Source organism: Aedes albopictus, chromosome 1 (genome assembly GCF_035046485.1).
Source record: "Aedes albopictus strain Foshan chromosome 1, AalbF5, whole genome shotgun sequence".
NCBI classification, from domain to species: domain Eukaryota; kingdom Metazoa; phylum Arthropoda; class Insecta; order Diptera; family Culicidae; genus Aedes; species Aedes albopictus.
In genome coordinates this window covers 189307376-189322079 of record NC_085136.1, presented here as the reverse complement: position 1 = coordinate 189322079, position 14704 = coordinate 189307376, and the positions used below count along the sequence as shown (strand labels likewise).

Here is a 14704-nt window from a genome sequence, read left to right as displayed (position 1 = left end):
TAACTGTATCGACGATAACGATAATTTATCGATTAACAACCTTGCTGCATAACAGGTTCTTGCATCTAGTCAACCGTGTTCTGAGGAGCTTTTGGTCTGTTGGAAATAAGGTAAAGGTCATGAGCACGTTTGCTGTGTCCCCATTTTCCTACAATTCTGGGTTGTTGATTTGGTTAAAGTTGTGATCTGAGATGGCCAAAATGAGTTGTTCAAGAAGAGCACTATACCTAGAAAGCCAGAATCGTCATGAAATGTGTTGCTGTACTTGAAACAAACGCCAATGCAGAACCTGTAGCTTTCGGACCCACATAGCTGATGTAGTAGACACGCGGGTAGTCAGCAAGATAATGAACATTTCCGTGACCTCCTTGAGCATAGAGTACCTGCTACGTACGACATACACTGCAAAACGGTCGTTGATGGAAGAAGTGCTCAGGTCAACTGTGGAAACGCTCATATAACCACTATGCTGAGAAGCATTGTTCCATTTGGGACGTTACGTTAAGAAAGGGAATAAAATGGATCTTTCGGGAAGGAAAACTCGCCCAACGTAAAGATAAGATCAAGAAGAGGATGTGGTGCAGTTGCGGTTGAATCTGCCAATGTTGCTGATCGACGTCAATCACTCACGTTAGCAGCTCGACCAGCTTGACTTAACAAGTTGTACACACCTCAGCGAGCAATTTCATCTCATAATGTGCTCTTCAGGAGTAGAGTCCATCAAGCTGATTGCCGGATGGCACTTCTCCGACATTATCAACGTCAGGATCTATCGTGGCGCCAACATCGACTCCGACCACTATCTGGTGATGGTCAAACTGCGCCCAAAACTTTCCGTCATCAACAATGTACGGTACCGGCGTCCGCCACGGTACAACCTAGAGCGACCGGATGTCGCCTCAGCTAACGCGTGGAATCTCGATGCCGCGTTGCCAGACGAGGGCGAGCTCGATGTGGCCCCTCTAGAGGACTGCTGGAGAACAGCGAAAGCAGCCATCAACGACACAGCCGAGAGCACCATCGGGTACGTGGAACAGAATCGACAAAGAGTGGCAGAACGGTTTAGGAGGAGAAGAACGCTGCGCGGGCGCTAATACTGAAACAAGGGACCCGACTGAACGTGGAACGTTACAAACAGAAGCGGAAACAGCAGACCCTTCTCTTTCGGGAGAGGAAGCGCAGCCTGGAAGAAGCGGAGTGCGAAGAAATGAAACTGCTGTGTCGTTCCCAAGAAACACGGAAGTTCTACCAGAAGCTCAACGCTTCGTGTTGCAAGCCGAAATGTGCAGAGATAAGGACGGAAGCCTCTTCACGGGACAGACATACGTGAGGTGATCGAAAAGTGGAAGCAGCACTTCAACCAACACCTGAATGGCGGGGAGAACGTAGGCACGGGAGACTAAGGCAGCGAAGAAAACGACGACGCCAGTGCAGCGGAGGGCGGAAATTAACCAACTCCCACGGGAAGTGAAGGATGCCATTCCTTCAACTCAAAATCAACAAAGAAGCTGGTAAGGATGGTATCGCAGCTGGGCCAGAAAAGTTGTCTGCACCGGCTGATAGTCAGGATCTGGGAAACCGAACAGCTACCGGAGGAGTGGAAGGAAGGGGTAATCTGCTTCATTCATTAGAAAGGCTACCATTTGGAATGTGAGAACTTGAGAGCGATCACTATTTTGAATGCTGCCTACAAAGTGCTATCCCTGGTCATCTTCTGTCGTCTGTCATCTAAAACAAATGAGTTCGTGGGTAGATATCAAGCCGGTTTCATCGACGGTCGGTCGATAACGGACCAGATCTTCACCGTACAGCAAATCCTCTAGAAATGCTGTGAATACCAGGTCCCAATGCATCACCTGTTCAGCGACTTCAAAGCGGCATACATACGACAGTATCGACTGCGCAGAGCTATGGAGAATCATGGACGATAACAGCTTTCCTGGGAAGCTGACTAGACTGATTAAAGCAATTATGGACGGTGTGCAAAACTGCGTAAGGGTTTCGGGTGAACTATATAGTTCATTTGAGTCTCGCCGGGGACTGCGACAAAGTGACGAAATCTCATGTCAATTCTTCAACATCGCTCTGTAAGACGTGATGCGACGAGCCGAGCTCAGTAGCCGGGGAACGACTCCGGTCAATTTGTGTGCTTTGCGGACGACATGGACACTATCGCCAGAATATTTGGAACGGTGGCAGAGCTGTACATTAGTATGGGACAAATATCAAATTCTCGCTCCAGTCGACTTCTTAGATTCCATTTAGGTCCCATATGAACTGTGCAAAATTTCAGCGCGATCGGTGAAACTATAATTTAGCGCAAGCGTTTCAAAGTTTTCATAGGATTTACTATGGGAAAAGTTACACTTTCAGATAAATAATCCCAGAGGTCGCCCTTTGTCTCCTTAATTCACATCAATCAACATTTCTTATAGAAAAATTATTTATGAAACTTTCTTTCGAAGACCGCAAAACGATTGGATGCTTGTGGAAAAAGTTATTGATTTATTACCGATTAGTGATCCAACGAGTGGCTTTTTGTTTTGTTTTATTAGCAGCACTGTAGCTGCTGCCTTGGCTGCTGCTGTGTCCGGGGGTGGTGATGCCTCCCGTCACCCCATGCAACAACGGCAGCAGCAGTGCTGCTGATAAAACAAAACAAAAAGCCGTTCGTTGGATCTCTAATCGGTAATAAATCAATAACTTTTTCCACAAGCATCCAATCGTTGTGCGGTCTTCGAAGGAAAGTTTCATAAATGATTGTTCTACAAGAAGCGTTGATCGATTTGAATTAAGGAGACAAAGGGCGACCTCTGGGATTTTTTGTTTGAAAGTGTAACTTTTCCCATAGTAAATCCTATGCAAACTTTGAGCCGCTTGCGCTAAATTATAGTTTCACCGATTGCGCTGAAATTTTGCACAGTTCATATGGGACCAAAATGGAATCAAAAAAGTCGACTGGAGCGAGGATTTATTCTTTCCATACAAGCGGGTCCCATACTACTGTACATTCGCCTGAAACTTGAAGCAGTAAAGGTCGGAATGCCTCAAAAACAAAGTACATGCTGGTCGCCGGACCGGAACACGACCGAATCCCTCTGGGTAGTAATGTTACGATAGACGGGGATACCTTCGAAGTGGTGGAGGAATTCGTCTACCTCGGATCCTTACTGACGTCTGTTAACAACGTGAGTTGTGAAATTTGAAGGCGCATCATCAGCGGAAGACGGACCTACTATGGACTCCAGAAGAAGCTGCGATCTAAAAAGATTCACCCACGCACCAAATGCACCATGCACAAAACGCTGATAAGACCGATGGTCCACTACGGACACGAGACATGGACCATGTTCGAGCAGGACCTGCAAGCACTAGGAGTTTTCGAGCGACGTGTGCTGAGAACGATCTTCGACGGTGTGCAGGAGACCGGTATGTGGCGGAGAAGGATGAACCACTAGCTCGCTGCACTTTTACGGCGAACCCAGCATCCAGAAGATGACCAAAGCCGGAAGAATACGATGGACAGGGTATGTTGCAAGAATGCCGGACAATAACCCTGCAAAGTTGGTGTTTGCAACTGATCCGGTTGGCACAAGAAGGCGTGGAACGCAGAGAGCACGATGGGCGGACCAGGTGAAGCGTGACTTGGCGAGCATCGCGCGTGATCGAGGATGGAGAACGGCAGCCACGAACCGTGTATTATGGAGAAATATTGTTGATTCAGTTTTATCTTGAATTTGATGTAATACTGAATAAATGAACGAAGGGCAAGATCAAGCGATGCGTCGAAGAGTTCTGTTGGCCTGGATTCTTGGAACGCAAGTGAGAGTCATGATTTGACTATACAAACGGTGAACAAGGAAAAAACAGAAAAAAAGAGACGCTTCACATGGCTACAGAAGTCCAGTTACGCAGTTCCGCGGAACAGGCCTTACATATGTCCCGGGACCGAATCTGTCAGCAAAGCTGCAGAGTTCTTATTAGCAAACAATTAATTGCAGTAAGCATCCTTAACAAAGATATTTTTCCACAGTGCTTGGAGGCCGTATAGATCCTGGATGATCTACAGTTTACTGTGTATTCAGCAGAGGTGGCTGTAGGCGTTGGAATTGTGGACGCGCCCGCAAGGCCCAGCCAACCACATATCGTAAATCATAGTATGGGCAAAATCGTATATTTTTATAAATTGAATCAGATTTGTAAAATTATATGTATATTTGTTGACAATGATTGTGTAAAATCGCATTTTATGCCAAATAAAATCTCAATTTCGATTTTGTTTCATAGGCAACTATACCAGATCATAAAAGGTGATAAATGTAATCGGTTGAATCGTACAAAATCGGAAAAAAATCGTGAAAAAACATACATTCTTAGTGTTAAGCTGCAAGTTCGCTAGCATCGTATATGATGTCTTTGAATCGTGGAAATCGTCGCTTCACATCGTATATAAATCTGCTAAATCGAGCTTGCTACCTAAGGGTTTTGAGAGCTAAAGTATAGATTTCAAAGCGTTTCGGGGTTTTCGGTGATATACACGGAAGTTCAAATCCCACGGTCTGAAGACGCTCAAGGTAGTTTTGGGTATTTCAAAACTATATGATTAATGAAAATGCATGAGGCTGGGTGTTTGTAGTGCTTCCAATAATCACTAGATATGTTTGAAGATATTTATTCAATGCGCTTCACTCAAGAGAGATATTGGTTGCACATGAGCAGTTGTACACTTAAACCCCAATTTACGCTTAAAACAGGGGGATCGTAACTTAGGGGGAGCACTATTTGGGAATTGTATAAGTTTCCTCCATAACTCCATCCTCTCTTTGATGTAATTTGTTACATCTTACAAAAACTTAGTATGTAGCAAGAGTAAGTTTTCAAATATGTTTTTTTAAATCTACGGTTTCTTTTATTAATCAAACAATCATTATCAGCTTGTTTCGGTGACGGGTCTTCAGCCAGCTCCGCAGAACTTACAATAGATAAGGAGTGACAGACAAGCAGTACTTAGAAGCTCAAAAAAGAATATGACATTCTGAAGTCTCAAAATACGCTTTAACGTTTGTCCCGAATAACCACGACTATGAATAACACTGATTCAAACATCATATCAATAAATGAAGCCTTTTATAGTTATACAAATTTTTATTTATTTTTTATCTTGTTGCTTCTTGTTAGTCACTCACTATGTTAAATTTTGGTTTGGTCAGGAGTTAGTCACATTTTTGGGCGTGCTGCTTCATTCTAAGTGAATACCATTTTGCTGCTGGTCGGTCTTCATCCCTTTTTAGATCAGGAAATAATGCTGAAAATATGAAAAGGAGTTAAAATTTCAACGACTCTTTTCGTAGCATACACAACATTGTTGTTCACATACCTTTGGATCGGACTCCTTCCAGCACTTGTGCAACCAGAATGCCTTCTCGCACAGGTTTTCACCCTCTGGGTACAGACAGCGCTTGCCCATGTGCATAGCGATATCGCGCATTGAATCGGGAAGGGCGTCGTGTAGTTTCTCCAGGTGTACGTGGCCGGTATCGTCAACTACTTTCGCCTCGTGGAACAGACAGTTCATGTAGCACTTGAGCTTTTCGTCTTCGTGAACTTTTCCATCGCTGAATTCGAGAATTGCTTCTGCAAGTGGATATGGAATACGAAATGGTGTATCAGTAAGCTTCTCGTTGATTGTTTTGTATTGTTTTTAATTATGATTTCCTGTGACTGAAGAGGAAATGCTCTATTTTCAAAAAGTCTGTATCAGTTAAGTTTTGACAAGGCCAAGGAAAATCTTTTAGTGGTTTCTCATATGCCTAGGTTCATGGCAGCATTTTAAGATGGCTTTGTCTCCAGTTTAAGTGGTGTTTGAGGATAAGAAGCGTTAATTTGTATTTTGATCTTATTGAGGATATTTTCCAGTAAGAAATTTCCTATAGGTACTTGTTGTGTATAGTTTTTATTGATTTCAGAGCGGTGCAACGCTCTATGGATTGAAATCAAGTTCTTTGAATTTCGACTTCCTTCGTACCCTTACACCAGTGGTTTTCAACCGGGGGCAATTGAGCCCTTCGAGGGGGGAAATTGTCCACCCAAAAATATTATGTCATAATCTTGAGCTGAATGACAAAAAACAATTTTAAACACTGGCATTTCAGTGTATCATGGTTTAGCATGAAAACATCCCATGCAGCAAAATCTAAACGGATGATTTTTATGCTTCATTTGTACAAACGTCAATCTCGTCTCTCTTGACGTTCTCTACAGCGCGCTCAGACGTTGGATTTGTTTTTGTTTCTTTTTTTCAATATTGGATTGTCGATTGTTGATTTCTTTCGGAGCTGCGATTATTGACCGGCATTTTGTGAATATTATTTCCCATTCCAAACATTCAGGCAAGTACCGATATTTTTATAAAGTTTGAATAAGTGGTTGACGTTTTTCCACTATTAACTGGTGACTACCATGGCCGACAAATGGAGAAAGTACGATGAGTCGTACCTTCAGTTTGGCTTTACATTCGTTGCTGTTAAAGATGAAGAATTACCTCAATGCTTAATTTGCATGAAAGTGTTGGGCAATGAATCCATGAAGCCATGTAAGTTGAAGCAGCACCTCCAGAAACTGCATCCGCAACATACGGATAAAGGTGTGGATTTCGTCGAACGCAGTGAACGGAATATCAAAAGGATGAAGGTAGATAAGGCCGGTGTTTTTTTTTTTTTCACTACTAATGCTAAAATTGTGGAAGCATCGTATGTCGTAGCGTTGGAGATTGCGAAGCAAAAGAAACCGCACACGATCGGAGAAACCTTAATCAAGCCTTGTGCATTGAAGATGGTGGAAATTGTTTTGGGAAATGGCCTGGAAAAGAAATTAGCGGCGATTTCGTTGTAGGATGACACCGTTCAGCGACGAATCAGTGACATGTCAACGGACATTAGAGACCAAGTCGTGTTTGAAATAAAGGCGGCAAAGTTTGGGCTTTTCAGCATACAGCTCGATGAGTCCACAGATGTATCGTCGTGTTCGCAGTTAATGGTATCTGCGAAATACGTTCATGACGGAAATGTCTAGGAGAAGTTTCATTTTTGTTCGCCTCTCGAAACAACAACCAAAGGATCTGATATCTTGGAGAAGGTTTTTGTTGCCAATGGGCTTTCTGGGGCGAATGTGTGTGGCTCATGTACCGATGGTGCTCCAGCCATGTTAGAGAGCAAATCAGGGTTCCAGGCGATGGTGAAGAAACTCAATCCAAAGATAACAGCCACTCACTGCATGATTCATCGTCAAGCACTTGCTTCTAAGACGCTACCGACATCTTTGAACATCGTTTTGAATCAAATGTACAAAGTTGGGAATTTTGTTAAATCCAGCGCTTTGAGCTTTAAAGCAACTGTGCCAACATGGATTCCAACCACCAAATGCTCTTCACACCAATGTGCGTTGGTTGTCAAAAGGAAATGTGACAGATCGTTTCTTTGAACTCAAACGTGAAATGATGGCTATTCTTGAACTCCAAGCCAAACGTGAACTTTTGGACATGGTGAGCAACCCTCACTGGATTCTACAGTTAGCTTATTTGGCTGACATTTTCGAACAATTGAACAAACTCAATTTGAAACTTCAAAGAAAGCAAACCATCATCACATCATTTGTGGATTCACTCAATGCGTTTTCAAGCAAACTGCAATCTGACCTTTTACACGGTCATTGTTCACAGATTCCTTGACAAAGGCACAATCAATGTGACCGAAACGTCGGATGACAGTTATTACTTTATATATTCATTAACATACCCCACTATAAACTTGAACTCACCATCCGAGACTCCTGTTTTCTTTTGGCAGATCTCACGAAGTGGTTTCAAAGCTTGCAATAGCTCTGGAGGTGGATACTAAAAATGGAAACGTTATGATTAAAACAAATTCTATACCACTTCAGTTCATTGGTACCTCGGCATCTCTGCGAGGGGTCACATCTGCAACCGACAATGCAACTACACAACTTGCAACAATAACTACAAAACGAATCATTTCTCTGGGAATTGCACAATCTTCGCTTGAAAGTTCATTTACTACTGAAGATATTTTCTTACAATGATGATATATATCGGTTTTTCCCTAATATAAATCGTTACCTCTTAATTTGTGCAGAGTCATACAATCTTGCACTGCCAAGAACCATCCCCCAGCTACGCCATTTACTGCAAGCATCTGGAAATCGAAGAAAAAATTGAACAGATAATGTAAAGCTTGGTGACAATGTGCTACAACCGCCAACAACCCTATGAAAACCGTTTGCCGCCATGTTCTAGCTAATTGCTACGTACTGCTCCCAGCATTGCCACGTCGTATTCTGTTTGTGACGAACAGAGGCGTAAATGGGAAAAAGATTAAAAACGAATTGAAAAACTCAGGGGAATGAGAACGTAATTATGTAATTCAATTTTTACAGACTCATTCTGTCTTGAGTAGTGTGCCAGGGACGTTGTGCTCTGCTCTTGCTGCAGTGGGGTGCTTCTGCTGGCATCTGCTAAATGTAGTTGCCCGACGTTCCAATCTTATTCTGCTCACAGTCTTCATGTATAGTTTTGTTTTGAACAGGCGAAAAAAATGGTAAAGTGTCTTCTACGGAAATGCCCCGCGGCAGCGACCAGATACAGAGCAAAAAAGTGAAGCGAAGAGACTGCTACTATGTGTTCGAACTTTAATTAAAAAAGTTCATCATCAATTAACTAGAGAGAGGATTTATAGTTTCAAGATTGTCCCGGCTCGCGGGGACATACAACATGCGAACTAAACTTTCCAAAGCCAGGACATGATTGACAAATTAATTGTTATATAATTGTTGCCTCGGAGAAGTACAAACGATGTTTACGATGTTGTCCGATCACAATTCATTGGACAAGAAAATGGAATTCACTAAGAGTAATTGCACTCATTAGGCTTCCAGAAGTCCTATAAACCATCCAAAATGTCATCAACTGAAACGGAACGATGTCATTAGAATCATTTGCTTGACCCTGTCTATTAATTTGCAGCACGTCAACCTGTTAGATTAATCATTTTCCAGAGAAGCAAGTTATTCATCTATAGTGTGGGAATCAGCAGCAGGACTAATTGTCCCATCATGGTGACTTTCCGCTGTTCGCCCGTGCATTCCCGCAATCCATAGTTCCACAGTCCATAGTCGTCTTGTGTATGGGCACTTTTCTTCGCTCCCCATCAATTTGGAATAGATGATGCCATCGGTGAAGCGTCCAGTCACGGTTCGTCTGTAATTAACTCCATGTCTAGAAATAATCATGCGCTTCTTCCAGCACAGTATCAGACTTGGCAAACAATTAGTTCCCGAAACGTACTATTATTTTTTCGCACACGACCGTGACAAAAGTTACACGTGAACGAAATTTGCGGTATATAGACTCACGCGTGTGGCTTATCATACGATGACGTACAAAAAGAACTCGCTGTGCAGTGCATCAACTCTGATAAAAATAGTGGGGTTCAATCTTATTCCTAATTATAATATGTTTGTCCATATTTTCTACGTTTGTACCAAAGGTGCAATAAATAATAGTTGTTGGCACCACCGAATAAAAAAAGATTCCGAACGTATTAATCCATGTATTTCACGAACTGGAGGATTATATATTCCTACCCAAGCAGGAGAAAATAGCTGAACAATACCAAACTCAGTATGGAAAACCGAATACCTACAACCTGAATGAGGTATTAAGAAGCCCTGCATAAGAGGTAAAATACCTAAAATAATAACTGGTGTATATTCTGGGCATAACAACCTCAGGTATGGCAATACCAAAATAAAAATCGGTGACTTTTCCATACAAATAGCGATTTTTCCATAATTGGATAATACCTCAAGCAGTCCTGAACACCAAACCAATAACTCGTTAAGGTATTTTATCAATACCTACAAAATACCAAAATAAGTTATTTTCAATACCTGGGTAACCGACCAATACCTTGTTTTGGTATGATACCAGTGTCAAGTCACCCCATTGCTACAGCTCAACTGTGGCCGAGTGGAGCTATGGGTACCACAGTGTTCGATCGGTCTTACCAACACAGCGTACCGTGGACCTGTGTGAAGAAGAATGTAGATAGATGAAGTGTCTAGCAGAACTTGGACAAAAACAATGACCATGCGAAATTTTTGTTCTCGTAGTAATTATATCTCCACTACATTTGTTACATCTAATTTAATTATTGGAATAAGTGCCTAATTGGTTATTACTGGCTTAAATCGGCGAATTGGATTATCCTCTAGCTTTTCAACAAAGGTAAATCATGAAATTTGTAATGTGTAATCAACTAGCTAAATCAATACCCTCAAATTTAGGAAACATCGAATAAATTGTCAGCTCTCCTATAATCCAGCTAAGTTTGCCTAATCACAAACAGGAATCATAAAGTTTACTCGTAAGTACGTTGAAATTGCATAATGCTGAGGGCATTTAGTGAATATCTCTTCATATTAGTACAGAGAGTACCAGAATTAGAACCCTAGAATTCGAGATAAGATTCTGAGATCCAAAAGGATCACCAAAATTGTAAGTTTTTGATCTGATTCGTAATTCGATATGCTATTAATAAATCTTAACTTCTAGCTTTAAGCTAACCGACAAAAGGATCGTTTGCTAACGAGATTTGGAAGCTTCCTCTCACAACAATTCTTAAAGAATTTTGTACGTGAGTTCAGGATGGAAGAGCATTATGAACAACTAGGGTTTCCGTGCAAATCATGCCGTCGACCGGATTCGTCAAGTGCTCATATGATCGTCTGCGATCAATGCCGTTTGTGGGAGCACTTCGACTGTGCCGGTGTGGACAGATCCATGCAGAGTCGTCCGTTCGTTTGCCAGCAGTGCAGAAGCCAGGAACCAGCCGGTTCCTCTGTTTCCTCCCGGCTGCGGTCTAAAACGACACGTAATCCAACCGGTAAGGCGTCGGAAGGTAATATCAGCTCGAAAATGGGTAGTAAAAAGTCGTCAATTGCCTCGAGTAGTCGGTCGTCAATTGTCAAAGCGCGGTTGGAGTTGATCGAGGAGGAAGCACGAGTGAAGTAAATGGAACTCGCAGAAGAAGAGGTACTAAAGAATTTGGAGCACGAAGAAGCGCAGCGTCAGCTGGAAGAAAGGAAAAAACAGCTTGTGGAGCAGCGAAAACTGGCGGAAGAAGAATCGAGTTTGCGACAGCGAAAACTGGAATCGGAAAAGTCACGTCTTCTTAAGCAACAGTCTATCCGCAGAGAGTCGCTCGAGAAGAAAAATGAGCTCGTGTTACAGATCTCGAAACGTGGCAGCGTGGAAGAATCCATGTCGGACTCCCGAGAAAAGGTCTCAGAGTGGTTGGCGACAAACTCATCGCACGGGATGACAGGTGGGAAAAACTTGGGTAAACTCAGCGACACTCGAACTAAGCTGGTTCATCTGGCCCCAATGAATGTTCCGACACTTACCATCGAAGAACCAATCGGCAGCACAGGCGTTTTGAAGCTACCAACACTGGAACCACAGGAGCAATTTGCGAGAAGTTCCCATTGTTTCGTCCCTCCTCCTGGATCGGCTGGCGTTCCTAAACGAAATATTTCTCTATCGAGTCGTGCCGCCTGTTTCCGGGAAGCTCGTTCATCTACTATTCGAGAACCTTTTCAGCAATATGTATCTTCCTCGAGACCTTTTAGGTCGCTTCCCGCGATTACCTATTCTTGCACACCCCCAGAGGACGGTTCCCATGAATTACATCATCCACGGCCTGCTGTGACCGGAGGACCATCTTGGATCACCCCTAATCGGTACAACGCCATGCCGAATCAACAACCAATACCACATCATTCGCTGGACCCACAATACGCTCCCTGGGAATCCCTACTGGAACCTGTTTATCGCTCAAATGGTCCAAACAGAGATTCTACAATGATTCGTCCACATCCATCGCCAGCAGAAAGTCGTGTAACGCAGCATGACCTCCCAGGTGTTCTCAGTCCGCAGCAAATAGCGGCAAGGAAAGTTGTTGGGAAAGATCTACCATCGTTTAGTGGAAACCCGGCCGACTGGCCACTTTTTATAAGCAGTTTTGAGCAGTCTACGGTATCTTGCGTATACTCTACTGCTGAAAATCTGGTTCGTCTCCAGCGGTGCCTCACCGGACATGCCAGAGACGCGGTGCGTAGTAGACTTCTTCCCCGAGCAGAAGAGAAAAACAACAGCATAACAAAATGCGTTATTTTGGCAAAATAACTGCATAACGGAATTAGTAATTTTCATGTTTTTAACATAACATATTGAGTTATAAACTTGGCTGTCATAAGCGGCAAAATAACAAGTCACATAACAAAAATTTGTTCCTGAAAAATCAATTTAATAACATGTTTTGTTAGTGGCAATAACATAGGCTGACCATCCGTCCCGTATTTAACGGGACAGGTGATTTTGCAAATGCTCGCTACTCGAACGTTGTGCATCCTTCTGGCCATGTTTTTCGTTATTTCAAGCTCAAATGGCATTGTTTACAACATCCACTTTGTGTTTTAGACATCTATTTACTTTATGAAGAGTTTTCAATATATGTCCCGTATTTAAACGGGACAAATCTGGTCAGCCTACAATAACAACTTAATAACAGTGAATTTGGGAAATATTTCAATAACACATTTTGATATTAAAGAGTTATTGATAACATTTCGAAAGCAAAATTAGGGTAAAAACTAACTTTTTTACTCATTTTTGGGTAATTATTTTAAGTGTGTTATTCTATTTTTAGAAAATAACAGGTCACATAAAAAAAATCGAATTCATTATAAAAACTTACAAACATGGACGGGATTTGAACCTCCAATCCTGCTATCGTACATTTTCAGTCGCATTTACCAATGAGGCTATCACAGCACTTGCAGTGAGGGACGATAGAAGCTTTACTGGTTCTACGTATTGCCAGTTTCCCCATTCCCCCATTTCATGTTTGCCAGTCGCAGGACAAAAATAGACAGAGATTTGAATGCAAGATCAAACAATGAACCTCTCTCTCTTACCAACAGCGCTATCGCGGTGCGCAGACATGTGCACTGTAACACTAATAACAGTGGTGGCGTTCGCATGGCCCGTCGTCGTCGGAACAAAGAGAACGACGAAAAAGTTGGTAGTCGACTTTTTATGATTGAGCTTCGTCATGGGGTGCATTTTGGCGGTGACAAAGATTCTTTCCAGACGGAGATGATTTTTTTTAATTTTTTGTTTTGTTCGCGTTGTGAGAACGGCGATTATACACGTACCTACGTGAGCGAAGGTAAAAGGTAATTATATCATATGCCGATATGATTACTTCTGCAGATGCTGTTTAGTTTTATTCTGTTTTAGATTATTTTTAGTAATGAAAAAAGATATTTATGACATAATGTCAAACAATATATGATCGAATAATAATAGATCGAAAGAAAAAAGTTATAATAGACAAATGCAATCATCAATTGAGCAGAATTGTCTGTATAGTTGACATTTTTATGGGAATTATTTAGTAGGTACCATATTTGCTATCTCCACTCTCACTAACATTCATTACTTCGTAATACATAGTCTGTTCGGTACTTTTTGACGTTATAATTAGAGGTTAGAATAGCAATACTGTTAAAATGACATATAAATTCAACTAAGTTTACTCAATTTTGAGATAAAAAAAACTCATTTGCAGATGTATCACTTTTTGAAGGTAAAATTTTACTTAACCTATAAGAATTGGGAATCGTAGAAAAGTGATAGGAATTTGGCACCGTAACGGGACTGGGATATTGAAAGAAGGAAATTAACACAAAGATAAACATATCAATAGCTATGATGCTATATTTACCCAAAATTCAAATTATAGCAATGAATAAAATAAAAAATACGGAAGAGTCTGATGAAATTTCTAGAAGTTGCAATGCCTTTATTTTTTACTTCATAATATGAAACAGCAGACAATAAAATAAAGAAGGTAAACTATGTAATGGTTATATCTGCGATAAATTTTCTCCGATTTTGACAATATTGATCTCATGTGATCCAGATTTATTTTTTCCATCAACAACAAATCCGACTGAACCGATCTGGTCATCGTGAGTTAAGAAAAAACCCGAATTGCCATACACGTGGAATTTTCCATAGACCAGCTGCAATTGGCTTCTTTAGTGGTGTTGAGATAATTCCATATTCACAATCTACATGCCAAACTGAGCCGACATCCAAATTTTCATGAACTTTGGTGCCCGGGAACCTATTCAAAAATCGATTTAAAGTTTGTATGGGAGCGAGTTGTCGAATCACCCCTCGTCGCATTTCGTACTGGGCGGAGCTGTCAAGCAGTTGCCCAGCTGTCAAAAGGTGATTTCAAAAAATCTTTTTGTAATTGAATTTAGGTATCAAAATAAAGTTTTAAAAATCTGAAAAAAATCATACTGGCTTAAAAAAAGGTGCTCTTTCGAATAAAATCAAAAAATCAATATATTATTCTTAATTTGAAAACCCAATTGGTGATTCGTACAAATTAAGTACCTTACCAAGAAAAAAATGTTAAATTTAAATTTATACGTTCAATATGTAGTCCGTCCAAAGTCTTACACCGTACATCAAACCGTTTTTAATTAGATTTTGTTTTAGATTTTATAGAGGCATTTTAAAATCTTCTCCTGTGTGGTAGGGATAGGATTTTTC

The 14704-nt window shown here is 41.4% G+C and overlaps 1 protein-coding gene and 1 long non-coding RNA gene across 2 annotated transcripts in view; one reads left to right on the top strand and one right to left on the bottom strand.

Moving 5' to 3' along the window:
- LOC134285399 (uncharacterized) overlaps positions 1-14704 on the top strand; it is a 401391-nt gene that overhangs the window by 280569 nt on the left and 106118 nt on the right. The window lies entirely within an intron of this gene.
- LOC109419080 (general odorant-binding protein 83a) lies at positions 5126-8106 on the bottom strand. The gene is made up of 4 exons (XM_029880354.2): positions 7950-8106; positions 7816-7891; positions 5378-5634; positions 5126-5305 (listed from the first exon to the last, which is right to left on the bottom strand). The coding sequence occupies exons 1-4, from the start codon at positions 8028-8030 to the stop codon at positions 5288-5290; spliced, it is 432 nt and encodes a 143-aa protein (XP_029736214.1). The 5' UTR covers positions 8031-8106; the 3' UTR covers positions 5126-5287.

Excerpts from the sequence above, each read along its gene's own strand:
- LOC109419080 (XM_029880354.2), bottom strand. The coding sequence starts at position 8,030 with ATGATTCGTTTTGTAGTTATTGTTGCAAGTTGTGTAGTTGCATTGTCG. Across the intron at positions 7,892-7,949 it reads CCCCTCGCAGAGATGCCGAG|TATCCACCTCCAGAGCTATT; the intron begins GTACCAATGAAC and ends TTCCATTTTTAG. Across the intron at positions 5,635-7,815 it reads GAAAACAGGAGTCTCGGATG|AAGCAATTCTCGAATTCAGC; the intron begins GTGAGTTCAAGT and ends ATCCACTTGCAG.